General features: G+C 43.9%; 1 protein-coding gene across 3 annotated transcripts in view; it reads right to left on the bottom strand.

Annotated features, from left to right (window-relative positions):
* Positions 1 to 7,334: 7,334 nt before the first annotated feature.
* The window catches only part of LOC133445733 (TBC1 domain family member 8), a 30,281-nt gene continuing 23,391 nt past the window's right edge, over positions 7,335 to 14,224 (bottom strand). For all 3 annotated transcript variants that reach the window (XM_061723120.1, XM_061723121.1, XM_061723122.1), the window contains 8 exons: positions 12,934 to 13,075; positions 12,739 to 12,837; positions 11,801 to 11,869; positions 10,719 to 10,989; positions 10,560 to 10,625; positions 9,762 to 9,845; positions 8,705 to 8,808; positions 7,335 to 7,745 (listed from right to left, as the gene is read on the bottom strand). In XM_061723120.1, the coding sequence (XP_061579104.1) occupies positions 7,356 to 7,745; positions 8,705 to 8,808; positions 9,762 to 9,845; positions 10,560 to 10,625; positions 10,719 to 10,989; positions 11,801 to 11,869; positions 12,739 to 12,837; positions 12,934 to 13,075 (1,225 nt within the window). In that variant the 3' untranslated portion in view covers positions 7,335 to 7,355. The remainder of the gene's footprint in view (positions 7,746 to 8,704; positions 8,809 to 9,761; positions 9,846 to 10,559; positions 10,626 to 10,718; positions 10,990 to 11,800; positions 11,870 to 12,738; positions 12,838 to 12,933; positions 13,076 to 14,224) is intronic.

Here is a 14,224-nt window from a genome sequence, read left to right as displayed (position 1 = left end):
AGCCATCAAAACTGCACCCATTACCTTGTAATCTGCTTTTACAATTACTATACCCGAAGATAACCAATGTGATGGGCATTTTTCAGCCTGTTGAAAACCTACATGGACCATCCATCCATCGTCTGCCGCTTATCCGTTCCCGGGTCGCGGGGACAGCAGTCTCAACAGTGATTCCCAGACTTCCTTCACCCCAGACACTTCCTCCAGCTCTTTCTCCAGCTCTTCCGAGGGGAGTCCGAGGCGTTCCCAGGCCAGCCGAGAGACATAGTCTCTCCAGCGTGTCCTGTGTGTTCCCCGGGGTCTCCTCCCGGAGGGACATGCCTGGAACGCCTCCCTAGGGAGGAGGGACATGCCTGGAACACCTCCCTAGGGAGGATGGACATGTCTGGAACACCTCCCTAGGGAGGAGGGACATGCCTGGAACACCTCCCTAGGGAGGAGGGACATGCCTGGAACACCTCCCTAGGGAGGAGGGACATGCCTGGAACACCTCCCTAGGGAGGAGGGACATGCCTGGAACTCCTCCCTAGGGAGGTGGGACATGCCTGGAACTCCTCCCTAGGGAGGAGGGACATGCCTGGAACACCTCCCTAGAGAGGAGGGACATGCCTGGAACACCTCCCTAGGGAGGAGGGACATGCCTGGAACACCTCCCTAGGGAGGAGGGACATGCCTGGAACGCCTCCCTAGGGAGGAGGGACATGCCTGGAACACCTCCCTAGGGAGGAGGGACATGCCTGGAACACCTCCCTAGGGAGGAGGGACATGCCTGGAACTCCTCCCTAGGGAGGTGGGACATGCCTGGAACTCCTCCCTAGGGAGGAGGGACATGCCTGGAACACCTCCCTAGAGAGGAGGGACATGCCTGGAACACCTCCCTAGGGAGGAGGGACATGCCTGGAACACCTCCCTAGGGAGGAGGGACATGCCTGGAACGCCTCCCTAGGGAGGAGGGACATGCCTGGAACACCTCCCTAGGGAGGAGGGACATGACTGGAACACCTCCCTAGGGAGGATCAAGGAGGATCCGGTACAGATGCCCAAGCCACCTCAGCTGACTCCTCTCAATGTGAAGGAGCAGCCGCTCGACTCCGAGCTCCTCCCGGGTGACCAAACTCCTCACCCTATCTCTAAGGGAGCGTCCAGCCACCCTGCGGAGGAAACTCATCTCTAAGGGAGCGTCCAGCCGCCCTGCGGAGGAAACTCATCTCTAAGGGAGCGTCCAGCCGCCCTGCGGAGGAAACTCATCTCGGCCGCTTGTATCCGCGATCTCATCCTTTCGGTCACTACCCAAAGTGCAGGACCATAGGTGAGGGTAGGTGCGTAGATTGACTGGTAAATCGAGAGCTTCGCCTTTCAAACCTACATGGACCTCAAATATAAATTCAATTCATTTCAATTCAATTCAATTCAGTTTTATTTATATAGCGTCTATTCCAACAGAAGTTGTCTCTAGGATCTTTCCAGAGACCCAGAACATGACCGCCGAGCAATTATTACATATAAAATAAAAAATTCCCCCTAGTGGGAGAAAAACCTTAAGCCAAACAGTGGCAAGAAAAACTCCCCTTTAGGAGGGAAGAAACCTTGAGCAGGAACAGGCTCATAGGACGGGACCTCCCTGCCGGATATGTGAGGCCAGACTGGGGTAGAGATGCACCGATCAGGATTTTGAGGGCCGATCACCGATCTCGAAAACCAGTATCGGCCGATCCCGATTTTGCCGATCACCGATCACAGAGTGAAATCCATAAATTCGTCAATATTGTTGTCTCATTTACACGACACTGACATTGTATTATTAGGTAAAAAAATTAGGAGATTAGGTGTAAACTCGGCTTACACAGAGTAGTTTAGTAGCTTCAGCTTTCCTGTGGTAATAATTATGTACAACATGTGCAACAACACAGACAACAGCAGACATGTCACTCACTAAAAGTTGATACAAGTTGCAAACTATAAACCTTAGTTTTCCTGTGGAGAGAGGAATTAAATCTTAAAATAAATTTTAAGATTTTTCTCTCCCTTTTTTTCTGCGGCAGCCGACTTTGAAAACTCAATAGCCTATACTCCGTGTGAAGAACTTTCAAATGTCTTATCAGCTTTGTTGTGTTGAAATTATTTTGTAACATTCCTCCTCATGGTATCTCCTTTGGACACATTTTGCAAACTGTAAATTTGTTGTCCTTTTCAGACATAGTAAAACTCCCGCACCGGCGAGGCCGGTCACGCTCCCTCAGGTCCGCTCGGTATGAGATGCGGGAACGCCCGCGCGGGCGGGAGTTTGTAGTCATCAGATCGGCCCGTTCTGAACTGTTATTTTCCGATCTCCGATCAACACCGATAGGGCCATTATCGGCCCGATCCTGATCAGGGGGCGATCGATCGGTGCATCTCTAGACTGGGGGGCGTCAGGGACGTCAACAGCCCAGCAGACATCCACACAGGCAGGTGGAAGCAGCATTGGGATGACCAGAGGGGGGGACCGCAGGCCAGCACGCAGCTCCTGAAGCTCGCCCTGCAAACATGCACAAAAGAGAAAAAAGGGGGCCAGCACAAGAAACTAGATGGACAAAAATGATGGCTATGAGATACTTGGAAAAATGGAAGAAGAGAAGAGACGAAAGAAAGAGGAGAAGAAGGGTGAGAGGCACCGCCCAGTGGATCATGTCGGTGCCCCCCTGCAGCATAAGCCTATAGCAGCATATCTACCACAAAGCTATGTTTGAGACTAACTATTACAGTCTTGTTCTATAGACAGTTTTACGTGCCAAAACATGGGCGCTGCCATTACTCTACACAAATGCACATTATTTCCGGCGGGAGTGGTTTGTGCAGCGTCTACCGGTGTAAACACAGCGGCGTGGATACTAACCTAAAGCAAAGACTCGCTGCTCGTGAGCTTTTAATGTCGACAACTATGTCTTTGTCATGGGAACACGGTTATATTACTTTGACTGGAGATGGCGTTACTCTCCCCACCAGAATTCAGTGCTGAACTGGGAGGATAACGTGATGACAGCAGCAGAACGGACAGCAGGATCTGCTCCTACTTCCTGCAATCCGCAATGGACAATCTGAAAGCTTCTGAGGCTTATCAATATCTGCACAGAGACAAAGTCGGTTGTGTCATGTCATGTCACATGATCGTTTTGTTTATTGGAAAGCAAATGTCGAGCCTAGCCAATGTTTGAACAATGCGTGGCATAAAGCTCGGGTGCTGGTACTGAAGCTGCAGAAGTCAGAACTGCGGGATGTTCGTGTTGCTGGACCTGGAGATCGTTCCCCATTCAGCTGCGATCACATGGAAGGTAACAAGATTATAATAATGACTTGGATTTATATAGCGCCCTTCTAGGCACCCAGAGCGCTTTACAGAAATCATTATTCATTCATACACATTCTCACCGGTGGTGGTAAGCTACATTTGTAGCCACAGCTGCCCTGGGGCATACTGACGGAAGCGTGGCTGCCATACCGCGCCTAACGGCCCCTCCGACCACCACCAACATTCATACACACATTATTTGACCTATATGTCTTTATTTTTGGTATCCGAACTACATCATAGTCTACTTGGCTTTTTTTTTTACTATATCTCTGTAGGTAGAAAATGCTGTATGAGATGGGAAAACCGGGCTTACCTGCACTGACAGAACCAGTGGAATGCTGGGTCTAAAAGAAATGCTGGTCAGAGGAAGATGAAGTACTGTATGTGCGCTTCAAACGGCACAACAGGAAGGATCTTTACCAGCCGCCACCAACTTCACAGCCATCTTCTACCACTCCAGAACCGGCACAGGAGGTGAAACTCTGTAGGACTCATGAAGAGTGGAGGAATACACACTTGGCCTCAACAATGGCAGAACTTTTCATGTGCCCTGGGAACAGCCTCCTGCAGCTCTGCTTTAAGGCTGATGCTTCCACCATCACCCAACCAACTTTTCACACATGCTCCCAAAAATTGATGATGATTTTGTTGAGGGAAGGTTACAGTTCTGCAGTAAATATCTCAGCATTTTAAAACCAAAATGAGCAGCCTTATTTAGGAGCCAACAGATGTTTGTACTGTGAAAATAAAGTTTGATGAAACTTCATTTCATTTCATTATTGCACTGAACTACAATCATGAATGATAGGCCTTATCTTCCTTAGAGTGCTACAATTTCTCTTAACACAGTTCATCATTCATATTAAGCTCATACTGTACATTAAAGCAGCACAACGTAACTTTCAGCTTTTCTGAGTTTGGCGGCATCTTTTGGACAAAAGCGGTATTGTTTTACCAGAAAGAACACTACGTTTCCCATGAGCACCAGCGCGTACTGCCGGAAAACTCCTGTCCCGTCGCTGCATTTGTTTTGAGAGAAGACGCTTTTCTGTTTCACCAAGTGAACAGACGGAACGCAAAAAAAAAGATGTTAAACTGCTGGAAAGGAACTGGAATTTACCGGGATACCTTAAACAAGGAAGCCAGGGAGCGGTATATGGAGAAAATAATGATTATTAACGGTCTGGATCCATATGAAATCCCTACTAAAGAATGGAGCTCCTCATCGGAGCGCCACTCTTTAGAAGGATTTACTGCCGCAGTTCTGCACAACCCACGTCTTAGGCTACCTTGTTTAGGAGTGTTTGGCAGCTGCTTTGGTAAATGTTTGACTCGCCATGTGTTTCAATAAATTAGTATAATAGTACAACATACAGTTGTACTATTATTAGAGGGGGAAGTGACCTATGCCGTAAAGCAGTCAAAGCCGTAAAAATTTGTAGTTTTTTAGTGTGGCAGGGTTCCTACCATGCTCCTCAAAGTTACATAGTGCAGTGAAGGCGATACAGACCCCTCAGACCATGACAGAGGTGTCATTCAACCTGTTGGAAGTTGATGTACCATCACAATGACTCTGGAAATATGATATTAAGGTGGGAAAGTTACGTAGTGTCGCTTTAAGAAGATTTTTTTTCTTAAGAATGTTTTGTGAATCCGGCCCCTGATCGACAACATGAAGCTGCCAGGGCTCAGCGCCTAGATTCTGCTGGTGAGCATTGATCAGCTTTAGTCATTCCTGTCTGTCTGTTGTAGCTTCCACACTAGTATGACATACTTTCTGATAGACTTCATTTTATGGAGATGGGGAAAAAAAAAATGTTGTAAAAATTGACTCAAACAAACAAGATGACATTATATAATATTATTATATACCAATATTATAATATTAATATTATATAATAATATTATTATACTTAGAGGAGCTTGAGGCAGGATTGAGGCAGGATTTATGAAAAAAATTAGTATACGTTTTAAGTTTTCTAGAAATAATGTCAGATGAAGCGTTCCAAACCCAAAAGAATGAGCCCTCTAGTGTATCTCTCCGTTGCCTTGAACAGGCTGTGTGCTGCAAAATGTGCTGCAATTCGGAGTCCGAATTTCCCGCGCTGTCCTGCGGATGTGACATCACATGACGCTGCATGCGCGTTCTCCCCGTTCCGGCTTCGCTGTTGGCTGCAGTACCCCCAACTGCCGTCGTGGCGAAGGGTGGCGCTAGAGAGTCTCATTTCTTAAAAGGAGCCTCATGCTCCTTTAATATTATACTTATGACATACACAATTCTGCGCAGCACTTAGCAACCAAACACCGCCAAACCAAAGTTTCTGCTTAGCTAGTGTCCATCAATCCATACTAATACATTTCTCCGGAATGAGTATGGATAGCGCATACTATTGCGTATGTACTAATGTTTCGGACGCACTAAAAAATATATAAGAACATTTCACCTGTGTGTATGAGAGATTTCACAAGTGAGTGTGAGGGATTTTCAATATAGTGTGTAAAAGAGTTAATACATTAATATGTGTTTATGAACGTTAATTCAGAATTATGTCCCTCACGGCACCTCATAGAAAATGAACCACTGATTTGTCACATGTTTAAAACGAGCCCCTAGTGGCTGCAAATGGTATTACACCGAGACACTACCCAACAAATCACTAAACCATCCATAAATACAGTCAATGCTTTGCTCTGTCTTCCTCAGAAAGTTTGGGTGGCTGAGATGTAAAGATTCACAGATCTTACATTTATAATTAGTTTGAAATGGAGGTAAAATTATGAGATTTGTTCACTTGACAGTACATCTACCACTGGACCACAAAATAAACAGCAGGTTGTGCTTCCAGAGTATAATTATATGTTAATCACTTGGTTTTTGGACATATTGGTGAATTTAGATACAGAGTTCAAACATTTTAGAACACAATATTCAAAAATTTGGCCTTTCAGCATCATACTTTGCTCAATAGTAGTTTCACTGAGGCCATCAGCTCCTGGGCTGGTCTTGGAAAGATGAAAAATTAACAAAACTCCCTCCTGGAATCGTGACTAAAAGAGCAGCTTGAAAAACACTAAATCAGTCTGAATAATGAAATTAAACCCGTTTGCTGTTCTGTTTTCATCCATCAGAAAACAGAACTATCATCTTCACCGTGTTTTCTTAAGGGATAATTCCCATTTTTACAACCATTTTAAAAATATTTTTAATCAAACAACGAGCAAGTAAGATATTTAATATTAAAGAAAGGACAGAATTCCTAAAATGAATACAAAAGTCAGCTTACTGCTTATAGGAGTTCTCCTTTTAATGCAGTTAGTAAGGTTTTTGGGGTAAAACGTTGTAATAAGGCAGAGTGAAGGTACAGTAGCTTCATGAAATCACAGGCTCCAAACCTTTAATAATGTAGTTAGTCACATGTAAACATTTATAACGAGTGGTTGATTAGAGTGACATTTGTTCACAACAGTTTAACAGCAGGCATCGTTGAATCAACGTAAGAAGGCAACAATTAGGATTTCTCTTGATTCATCATGTGAACAATTTCATCTGACAATTCTTGTGTGTCATAGCAGTGGATTATCCATCAAATGCAACAGTTTTTGGCTCAAAATGTTCTGGAAAAAACTCCAGTTTGTTGTCAGTTTAAAGTGGGGAAGTGACTTTCCCTGTGGTGGCGCTGATTGTGCGGCATTTTGCTGCCCCCAGCTGGAGTCACCTGGCCCCCCGCTAGAGTCACCTGACCCCCCGCGGGAGTCACCTGACTCCCCGCTGGAGTCACCTGGCCCCTGCTGGAGTCACCTGGCCCCCCGTGGGAGTCACCTGGCCCCCCGCTAGAGTCACCTGGCCCCCGCTAGAGTCACCTGACCCCCCGCTAGAGTCACCTGACCCCCCGCTAGAGTCACCTGACCCCCCGCTGGAGTCACCTGACCCCCCGCTGGAGTCACCTGACCCCCCGCTGGAGTCACCTGGCCCCCCGCTAGAGTCACCTGGCCCCCGCTAGAGTCACCTGACCCCCCGCGGGAGTCACCTGGCCCCCCGCTGCAGCGTCAGCAGACCGGCCCGCTGCTGGTACTGTTGTTCTTTGGCCTGAGAGATCTTTGCCGACAGGTCCAGCGGCTTTTCGAAGAAGTTCACCAAGGCTTGTTCGGTGAGCAGCGACGCCAGGATCTGAGCGTAGCTGACCGTCCACTCGTCCTCGCCGGCCGGGCTGCCGCCGGACCGGCCGTCGGCCGCCTGCTCCGGGGCCCCCGCCTCCTCCTGGTCCTCTGAGGCCGGGGCTTGTCCGCGGTGGCCCACCTCACCGATCTGCAGCACCAGACTGGTTACCGTGGCGATGGCCTGGAACAGTTCGTTTTCTTCCGGATCGCCGTGGAACATGCCGTAGAGGGTCTTACAGAACTGGATGAACTCTCGCTGTGGAGAGAAAAAGGGATGAGATGACTTGAAAATGTCTCAAGCATTTAAGCATGAGATATCCGGGTGACTAACCGTCAATCAATATTATTGACTTTTACTGTCTGCATTACTTTTATACTTTTAAATGTTTCTATATGATCATTTTTATCTTGTACTCTTATTTGTTGATATTTTTATCTATCTATTTTTCATTTGTTCTTACCATGTCTATATTTAATTATGTTTTTTCCTGCCGTGAAGCACTTTGCTGCGAGTTATACACACTGCACCTGCTGCACCCACACTGTGATGGTTGTACTATAAATTAGAGCTACTATATGACTCACAGTGCACAACAGTGTGTGTGGTATGACCTACGACTCAGTGCAGTATTTTTACCTTTTTATATTAATAACAATAATAAGCTTTATTAAGGACACAAGGTCCATAGCACAACAGACAACAGACAAAGGGTACAAGAAATAAGGATAAAATCCACAGTAATCACATATCATATCACATTTACATAAAGGCTGAAACGCCAATGATTCCAGATTTTGGAGAAGAACCTGACTGAGCTCTGTGCAGGGTTGGTCAGTGTGAAAATTATATTGTTCACATTCAACATTGCTTTTATACTATCTTAGTAATTGTTCTATAAAGGAATTTAGAACTGAATTCTGTCAAAATTATGTATTATATCATTGCACCTAAATATTTGTATATTTTATTTTTATTTGCTATTATTGTTTATTTCTCTATTTCTCATTGTTCTTAACATGTATATATTGCTACTGTGAAGCACTTTGAGCTGCAATTCTTGTATGAAAGGTGCTATAGAAATAAAGTTCATTATTATTATCATCATTATTATTATTATTATTATTATTATTATTATTATTATTATTATTATTATTATTATTATTATCTATTTCTTTTGTTTACACTCACACAAGTTAATTGAAACATCTGTTTACCTGATTCATAAGGGGCAGAGGCTTCTCCACATCCTTCTCTTTGGCCAAATCTTGCAGCATCTGCTTCAGCTGCTCCTGGTAATCTTTCACCTCAGCCTCACCGTCTGGAACAACAGAGTCTCATCTTCAATCGGACAACAACATCAAAATAGCAATATGATTGAGACTTAAGTGGATTCATTTATAAACATGACATGCAAAGGTCCGTCTACCACACCAAATATTTATTGTGAACATGTCTTCAAAAGGCCTGAACCCAAAGATAAAAACACAGTAATAACTGTAGAGTAATTTGTTGGCATGTTTGCAGTGCAAAGTAGGAAATGTCCGGTCTCATCAATGATCAATGTAAAGCAGCTGTACATGATGACAGGATGGAAACGGGCTTTAATGTCGCCGTCTTCTCAGTTGTGATGTAATCTAGAAAATGGAAAGTAAGATAGGTGGAGGTGAACTGATGCTAAGATGAGAGGGTTGTTTGTAGAGGAGTGTGATCATAAATTGCCTCCAGGAAGATTCAGCCAACTGAAGTGGAAATGCACTGCTTTACCAGGCAACAAACAGGACATTTATCATCAGAATCAAATATTTCCTACATATAAAACTAAACTGCTGCACAGCACGTGAGCAAAAAGGTGTGTTTGGAGGAGGAAAGGATTGTCTGTTCAGGATCAGTTGCTATGCTATTTGGGCTTTGGTTGCAGCCAGTTTGCTCCAGAAACATTTTAAACAAATAGAGAAATATACATTTAATCACATACAAGAAACTTCTGGATGTAAATTTCACATCATCTGCACCAGAGTGGGATTAAACAAAGAGTTACCACACAGATCTGAAGTTTGACAGATGTTTGGTTCTTTTAAGCTCCAACACTTGCCAAAACTAGATCTTAAACTATTCTAAGTTTAAAGGGAAAACAGTTATCTTTCATAAAATACAATAAGATATGCTGTATGTAATTTTTTTCCAACACATTGTGATGTGTCACAGTGAAAAGTGAGTGTTTGCACGGAGCTAGGTGGACAGGAAGGGATGTGTGTGGATGTTTGCACCCACCGGAGGGCAGGTTGACGTAGAGAGGTCTGGTCGTGGACAGCAGGGGGCTCTTCAGAGAGGCGTCGTCCTCGCTCTCCGTCAGAGCTGCAGACACACACAACACTGAAGCTCAGCACATCCACACAGCTGACTCACTGACTACGTTTACATGCAGTCAAAATTCGGGTTATTGCTAATATTCCGGTTACTGAAACATTCGGAATATTCCGTTTACATGGTAATTAATCATTCGGGATTATCCCGATCAAACCAGCGACGCACGGAGAACGTGATGACACAATTAGCGTCATTTCCGCTTCTTCTTCCTGTATCCAAATTCAAAACAAATGCTGCTTCGCGCAACTTTTCTTACACCTTCTTGTATATCTCGCTATGCCCGTACTTTCTACTGTCTACAAATGCAGAAATGTTCATATCCTTCATTAAATGTATGAAGTGATTAGTCTCTCCTCCTCACTCCAAAAGTGTGGCCTGGTCTTGTGTTTCTCCGTGTTTATAAGAACGTCCTGGACTCAAAAGACCAGGATTCCTTGTGAACAGAACATGCGCAGAAAACCATTCATGTTCCGTTTGATGGGGATATTCCGTTTGGCGTTTACATGACCCAATATTCGGGTTTTAAAAGGAGTAACCCAGGGGTCATATTCGGGTTTTTAAAAACCGGAATATGAGCAAATTCGGGTTATTCAAAGGGGTTATTGGTGTTTACATGGTTGTGCAAATTTGGGTTATTGCCAATATTCAGGTTTTGAAAGGGTTATTGATGCATGGAAACGACTTTCTCTTTCCTGAAATCACCTGGAGGGATGTGAAGGCGGTACAGCAGCCGGATCTTCTCATTCAGATCCTCACAGTACAAAGTATCTGAGAAGAACAAAAAAGGGATTATTATTATTATTGTATTTATTTGGCTGCAACTGAGATCCAGCTGTGAACATCTGCCCTCCCTTCACCCACCCAGCCAGCTGGCAAACTCCTTGAACGTGACCAGGTTGTGGCGGTCCTGGTCCAGCAGGGTGAAGGTTCGGTTGGCCAGCGTGTCGGAATGCTGCGAGGAGCCGGCGGGCCACGGCGCCAGCAGCCCGTACAGGCTCTTGAGCTGCGGCCGGTCCACCCGGTACTGCCGCTCCACGAACGAGCGGCTGGAGTCGCTGAACTTCCACGCCGCGGTTTCAGCCGCCGCCGCCGAGCTGCTGTCGCCCCAGTACAGGCTGACGAAGTGCTCCGTCTGGAGGGAGCAGAGGGAGGAGAGGATTACACCCAGTACTCGAGTTGAGGGGGGATGAGGGGGGATGGCATCCCCCCTGAAATAAAAATAAAACTGACATCCCCCTTTCCATCCCTTCTGTCATTTCATCAATGAATGTGGTTTTACTGCTATTTCAACATTTAGAGTCATCACCAGAAAAATAACACCAGAAAAATAACTTGTTATTTGACCATTTTCACCTGTTTCAAGTAAATTTTCACTTGAAATAAGTAGACAAATCTGCCAGTGGGACAAGATTTATCTTCTCATTACAAGCAAAAAAAAATTTTTCTACTTATTTTAAGTGAAAATCTACTTGAAACAGGTGAAAATTGTTGTTTTTTCCAGTGATGACTCTTGTTTTAAGTGTAATGAGATTTTTTTACTAAAATGAGACATTTTACCTAGAAATAAGTCAAATATTCTTGTTAAGATTTTGAGTTTTTGCAGTGATCCATTTTACTTATCCTGTGAAGGACAGAGTCATATTGATAATTTCAGAAAACAGTTTTTTATTGTTGTGTTTTGATGTATTTGATGTAAGCCCAGTGGATATTTAAAGCTTACAGAAGGCTGCATTTAACTGCTGCTATGTCATTCCTGCAGTATTTCTGCAGGTGTTTTGGTCAGTGCTCTTATTTGTAATATATTATATTATTTGTAATCAGCACAAATTATCTGTCCCCATATGATAAAATCCACCATCCCCCCTGATTTTTTTTTACAACTCGAGTACTGATTACATCTCTCTACTTACACATCAAGAATTGTACGATTACTGAGGACTTACCTTGAAGAGGTCATAGATGTCTGACAGGTCCTCTGGAGAGATGGACACGTCTGCGGACACCAGCCGCAACTACACACAAACAGAGAGAGTGTGAGAGTATGACCTGCAAAAGTTTGGGCGACCCTGGTCAACTTATCAAGCTGATTTAATGATAATGTGCGGTTGAATGAATGAATGAATTAGAATTTATTTCAGACAATTGCCACAAAAGTGATTGGTAAACAGTATTTACAAAAGAACAATCCCAAACAACATATATTCACCATTATTAGCTCATTGTCACAATATATATTCATATATAAATTTGTACATAATAGAAAAATAATATAAACAAAATTTCCAATTGAATCAACATGTAAGTATTTATACCTTCAGTTCAGATATGACGTTGATTGATGCAAATTGTCTGAAAAGGGGTATGAAGAAACAAAACTTATTTATTCATACCCCTTCTCCCTGTAATTTAGGTTTACAGTACACTGAAGTGATGAAATACTACTGCCAAACGTGTACCGCTTGTGGAGTACATACATTGATGAGGGTTTTAATTTTCTACAACAAAAATTAATTAAATTCCTTCAAGCCGGGACATTGGGAGTTTAAAAAAAACATTAAAAAGTTATCTTGCGTTAGGAAGTAAATACAAGAGAAATCTTTCAGAAATCCTGTCAGAAATGTTGCTGCTCAGATATGAAGCCAGCCTGAGTAGCAGCACCACGCATGGCCACATGGGGGCAGCATATCAGAGGAAAGTTCATGTAAAACATCCCTGGAATGGTTTCACTAGACGTGCCAGACCATCTCCACTCATTAGCAGAGTAATATTAGTGGGTTTTGGTCAACACGGCAGATCTATGAACTCCCATGTGGTCAGACACTCGATGGCTTTAAAGTTTTCCTTTTCCGCAGATCTTAAATGGGTTAAATTGTCTGCTCACAGTGTTCTCTCTGATGGTGTCCTCATGCGCCTGCAGCACTTGGACTCTGTGTAGACGGCGAAGACGCTCGATTTGCCGCACTGTCAGGTCTCCAAATTTCTGATGAGAGAAAGCACAGATTAACAGAATAATCCTTGATAATTTAACAAAAGGGACTAACTGCAATGTTGTGAAATTCAAATCTAGGTCTGTCACCTGATAGGACTCGTTGATGAGATGGGTGATGTTGATGTGTCCCACTGCAGGAGCATCAGCGTCGCTGCAGCGGCGCTCCTCTGCAGCAGGCGGGGGGGACGGGACACTGGGCAACTCCTCACTCCCAACCTGATCTAGAAAACTGCAGAGTGGACGCTTCATCACTGTGAGGCTCGATACCACACATCCATTTCTCTCTGATATCATTAAATGTGTCAAGAAACAGATCAAGAACACAGAAGCAATCCCCCATTTAGCAAAACAGAACTTACAGCAATGATGTAGTCAAATTTTGTATAATACAGTAATCCCTCGCTATAACGCGGTTCACCTTTCACGTCTCGCTGCTTCACGGATTTGCATTGTGCATCGTGTTCTGCATTCTGATTGGTTAAACCAGTGTCTCCCAACCTGGGGTCCGGGCCCCCCCTGGGGGGGCGCCAGAGATCTCTGGGGGGGGCGCGAAACTTTGTCTGCTTTGAAATTATGCAGTTGTAAAAGTTATATTTGCGAATGAGTCATTCATATGACATTGTTATGAATAATTTATGAATGTCTTGAATATTTTTTGTGTTTTTTATACACTGGTGACAAACACAGGAAATGATTTCATTCCTTATTATTATATCATTACTCAACATTTAATCTACTCCGACAGGTTGTTAAAGGAAAAATGTTAACATTTAAAATGTTAAATGTTAATGTTGGTTTCATATTAAAAGAGACATTTTTCAGAAATATATGTATGTCCTTTTGTGCGTATTTTATACATTGGTGACATTTGAGAAAAACAAAGTCATATGTATACGGAGTAAACCAAAGAGAAATGTATCAAAAAAACATAATTGATGTTCATTTTTTCAATTAAAGACTATTTTGGTGCTGGTACGTACGGGTCGGGGGGCCTGGCTGGTCTTAGACACAAGTAGGGGGGAACAAGGAAAAAAGGTTGGGAACCACTGGGTTAAACAGTCTCCCTGCTTCTTCACTTCCTGTGTCAATAACGTTGGTCTCTTAGCAACAAGCTGAGAACGGCCAATGAGCTTCAGCAGCAGCTCAAGAGTGGGACCTTTGATGAATCGTTCATTACAGTCTCAGATATAATCTATGGTGGGATGTCGCTTTATAAGAATCTTTTGCCCAGAAGAAAAAAGAGCGATAACAAAGACCCATAACTATGTTTGTTCTCTGGAAAAAACACACCTGCACCACGGGCTTTAGGAGAAAAAGACGCTACAGAGCGAGTCAGGATGCTGCAGCATCAGAAGAGCAGTGAAATACACGCCAGTCA

This window comes from Cololabis saira, chromosome 6 (assembly GCF_033807715.1).
Source record: "Cololabis saira isolate AMF1-May2022 chromosome 6, fColSai1.1, whole genome shotgun sequence".
In the NCBI taxonomy this organism is placed as follows: Eukaryota; Metazoa; Chordata; class Actinopteri; order Beloniformes; family Belonidae; genus Cololabis; species Cololabis saira.
Note: the sequence above shows the minus strand (reverse complement) of the source record. Positions and strands in the feature narration are given on the sequence as shown.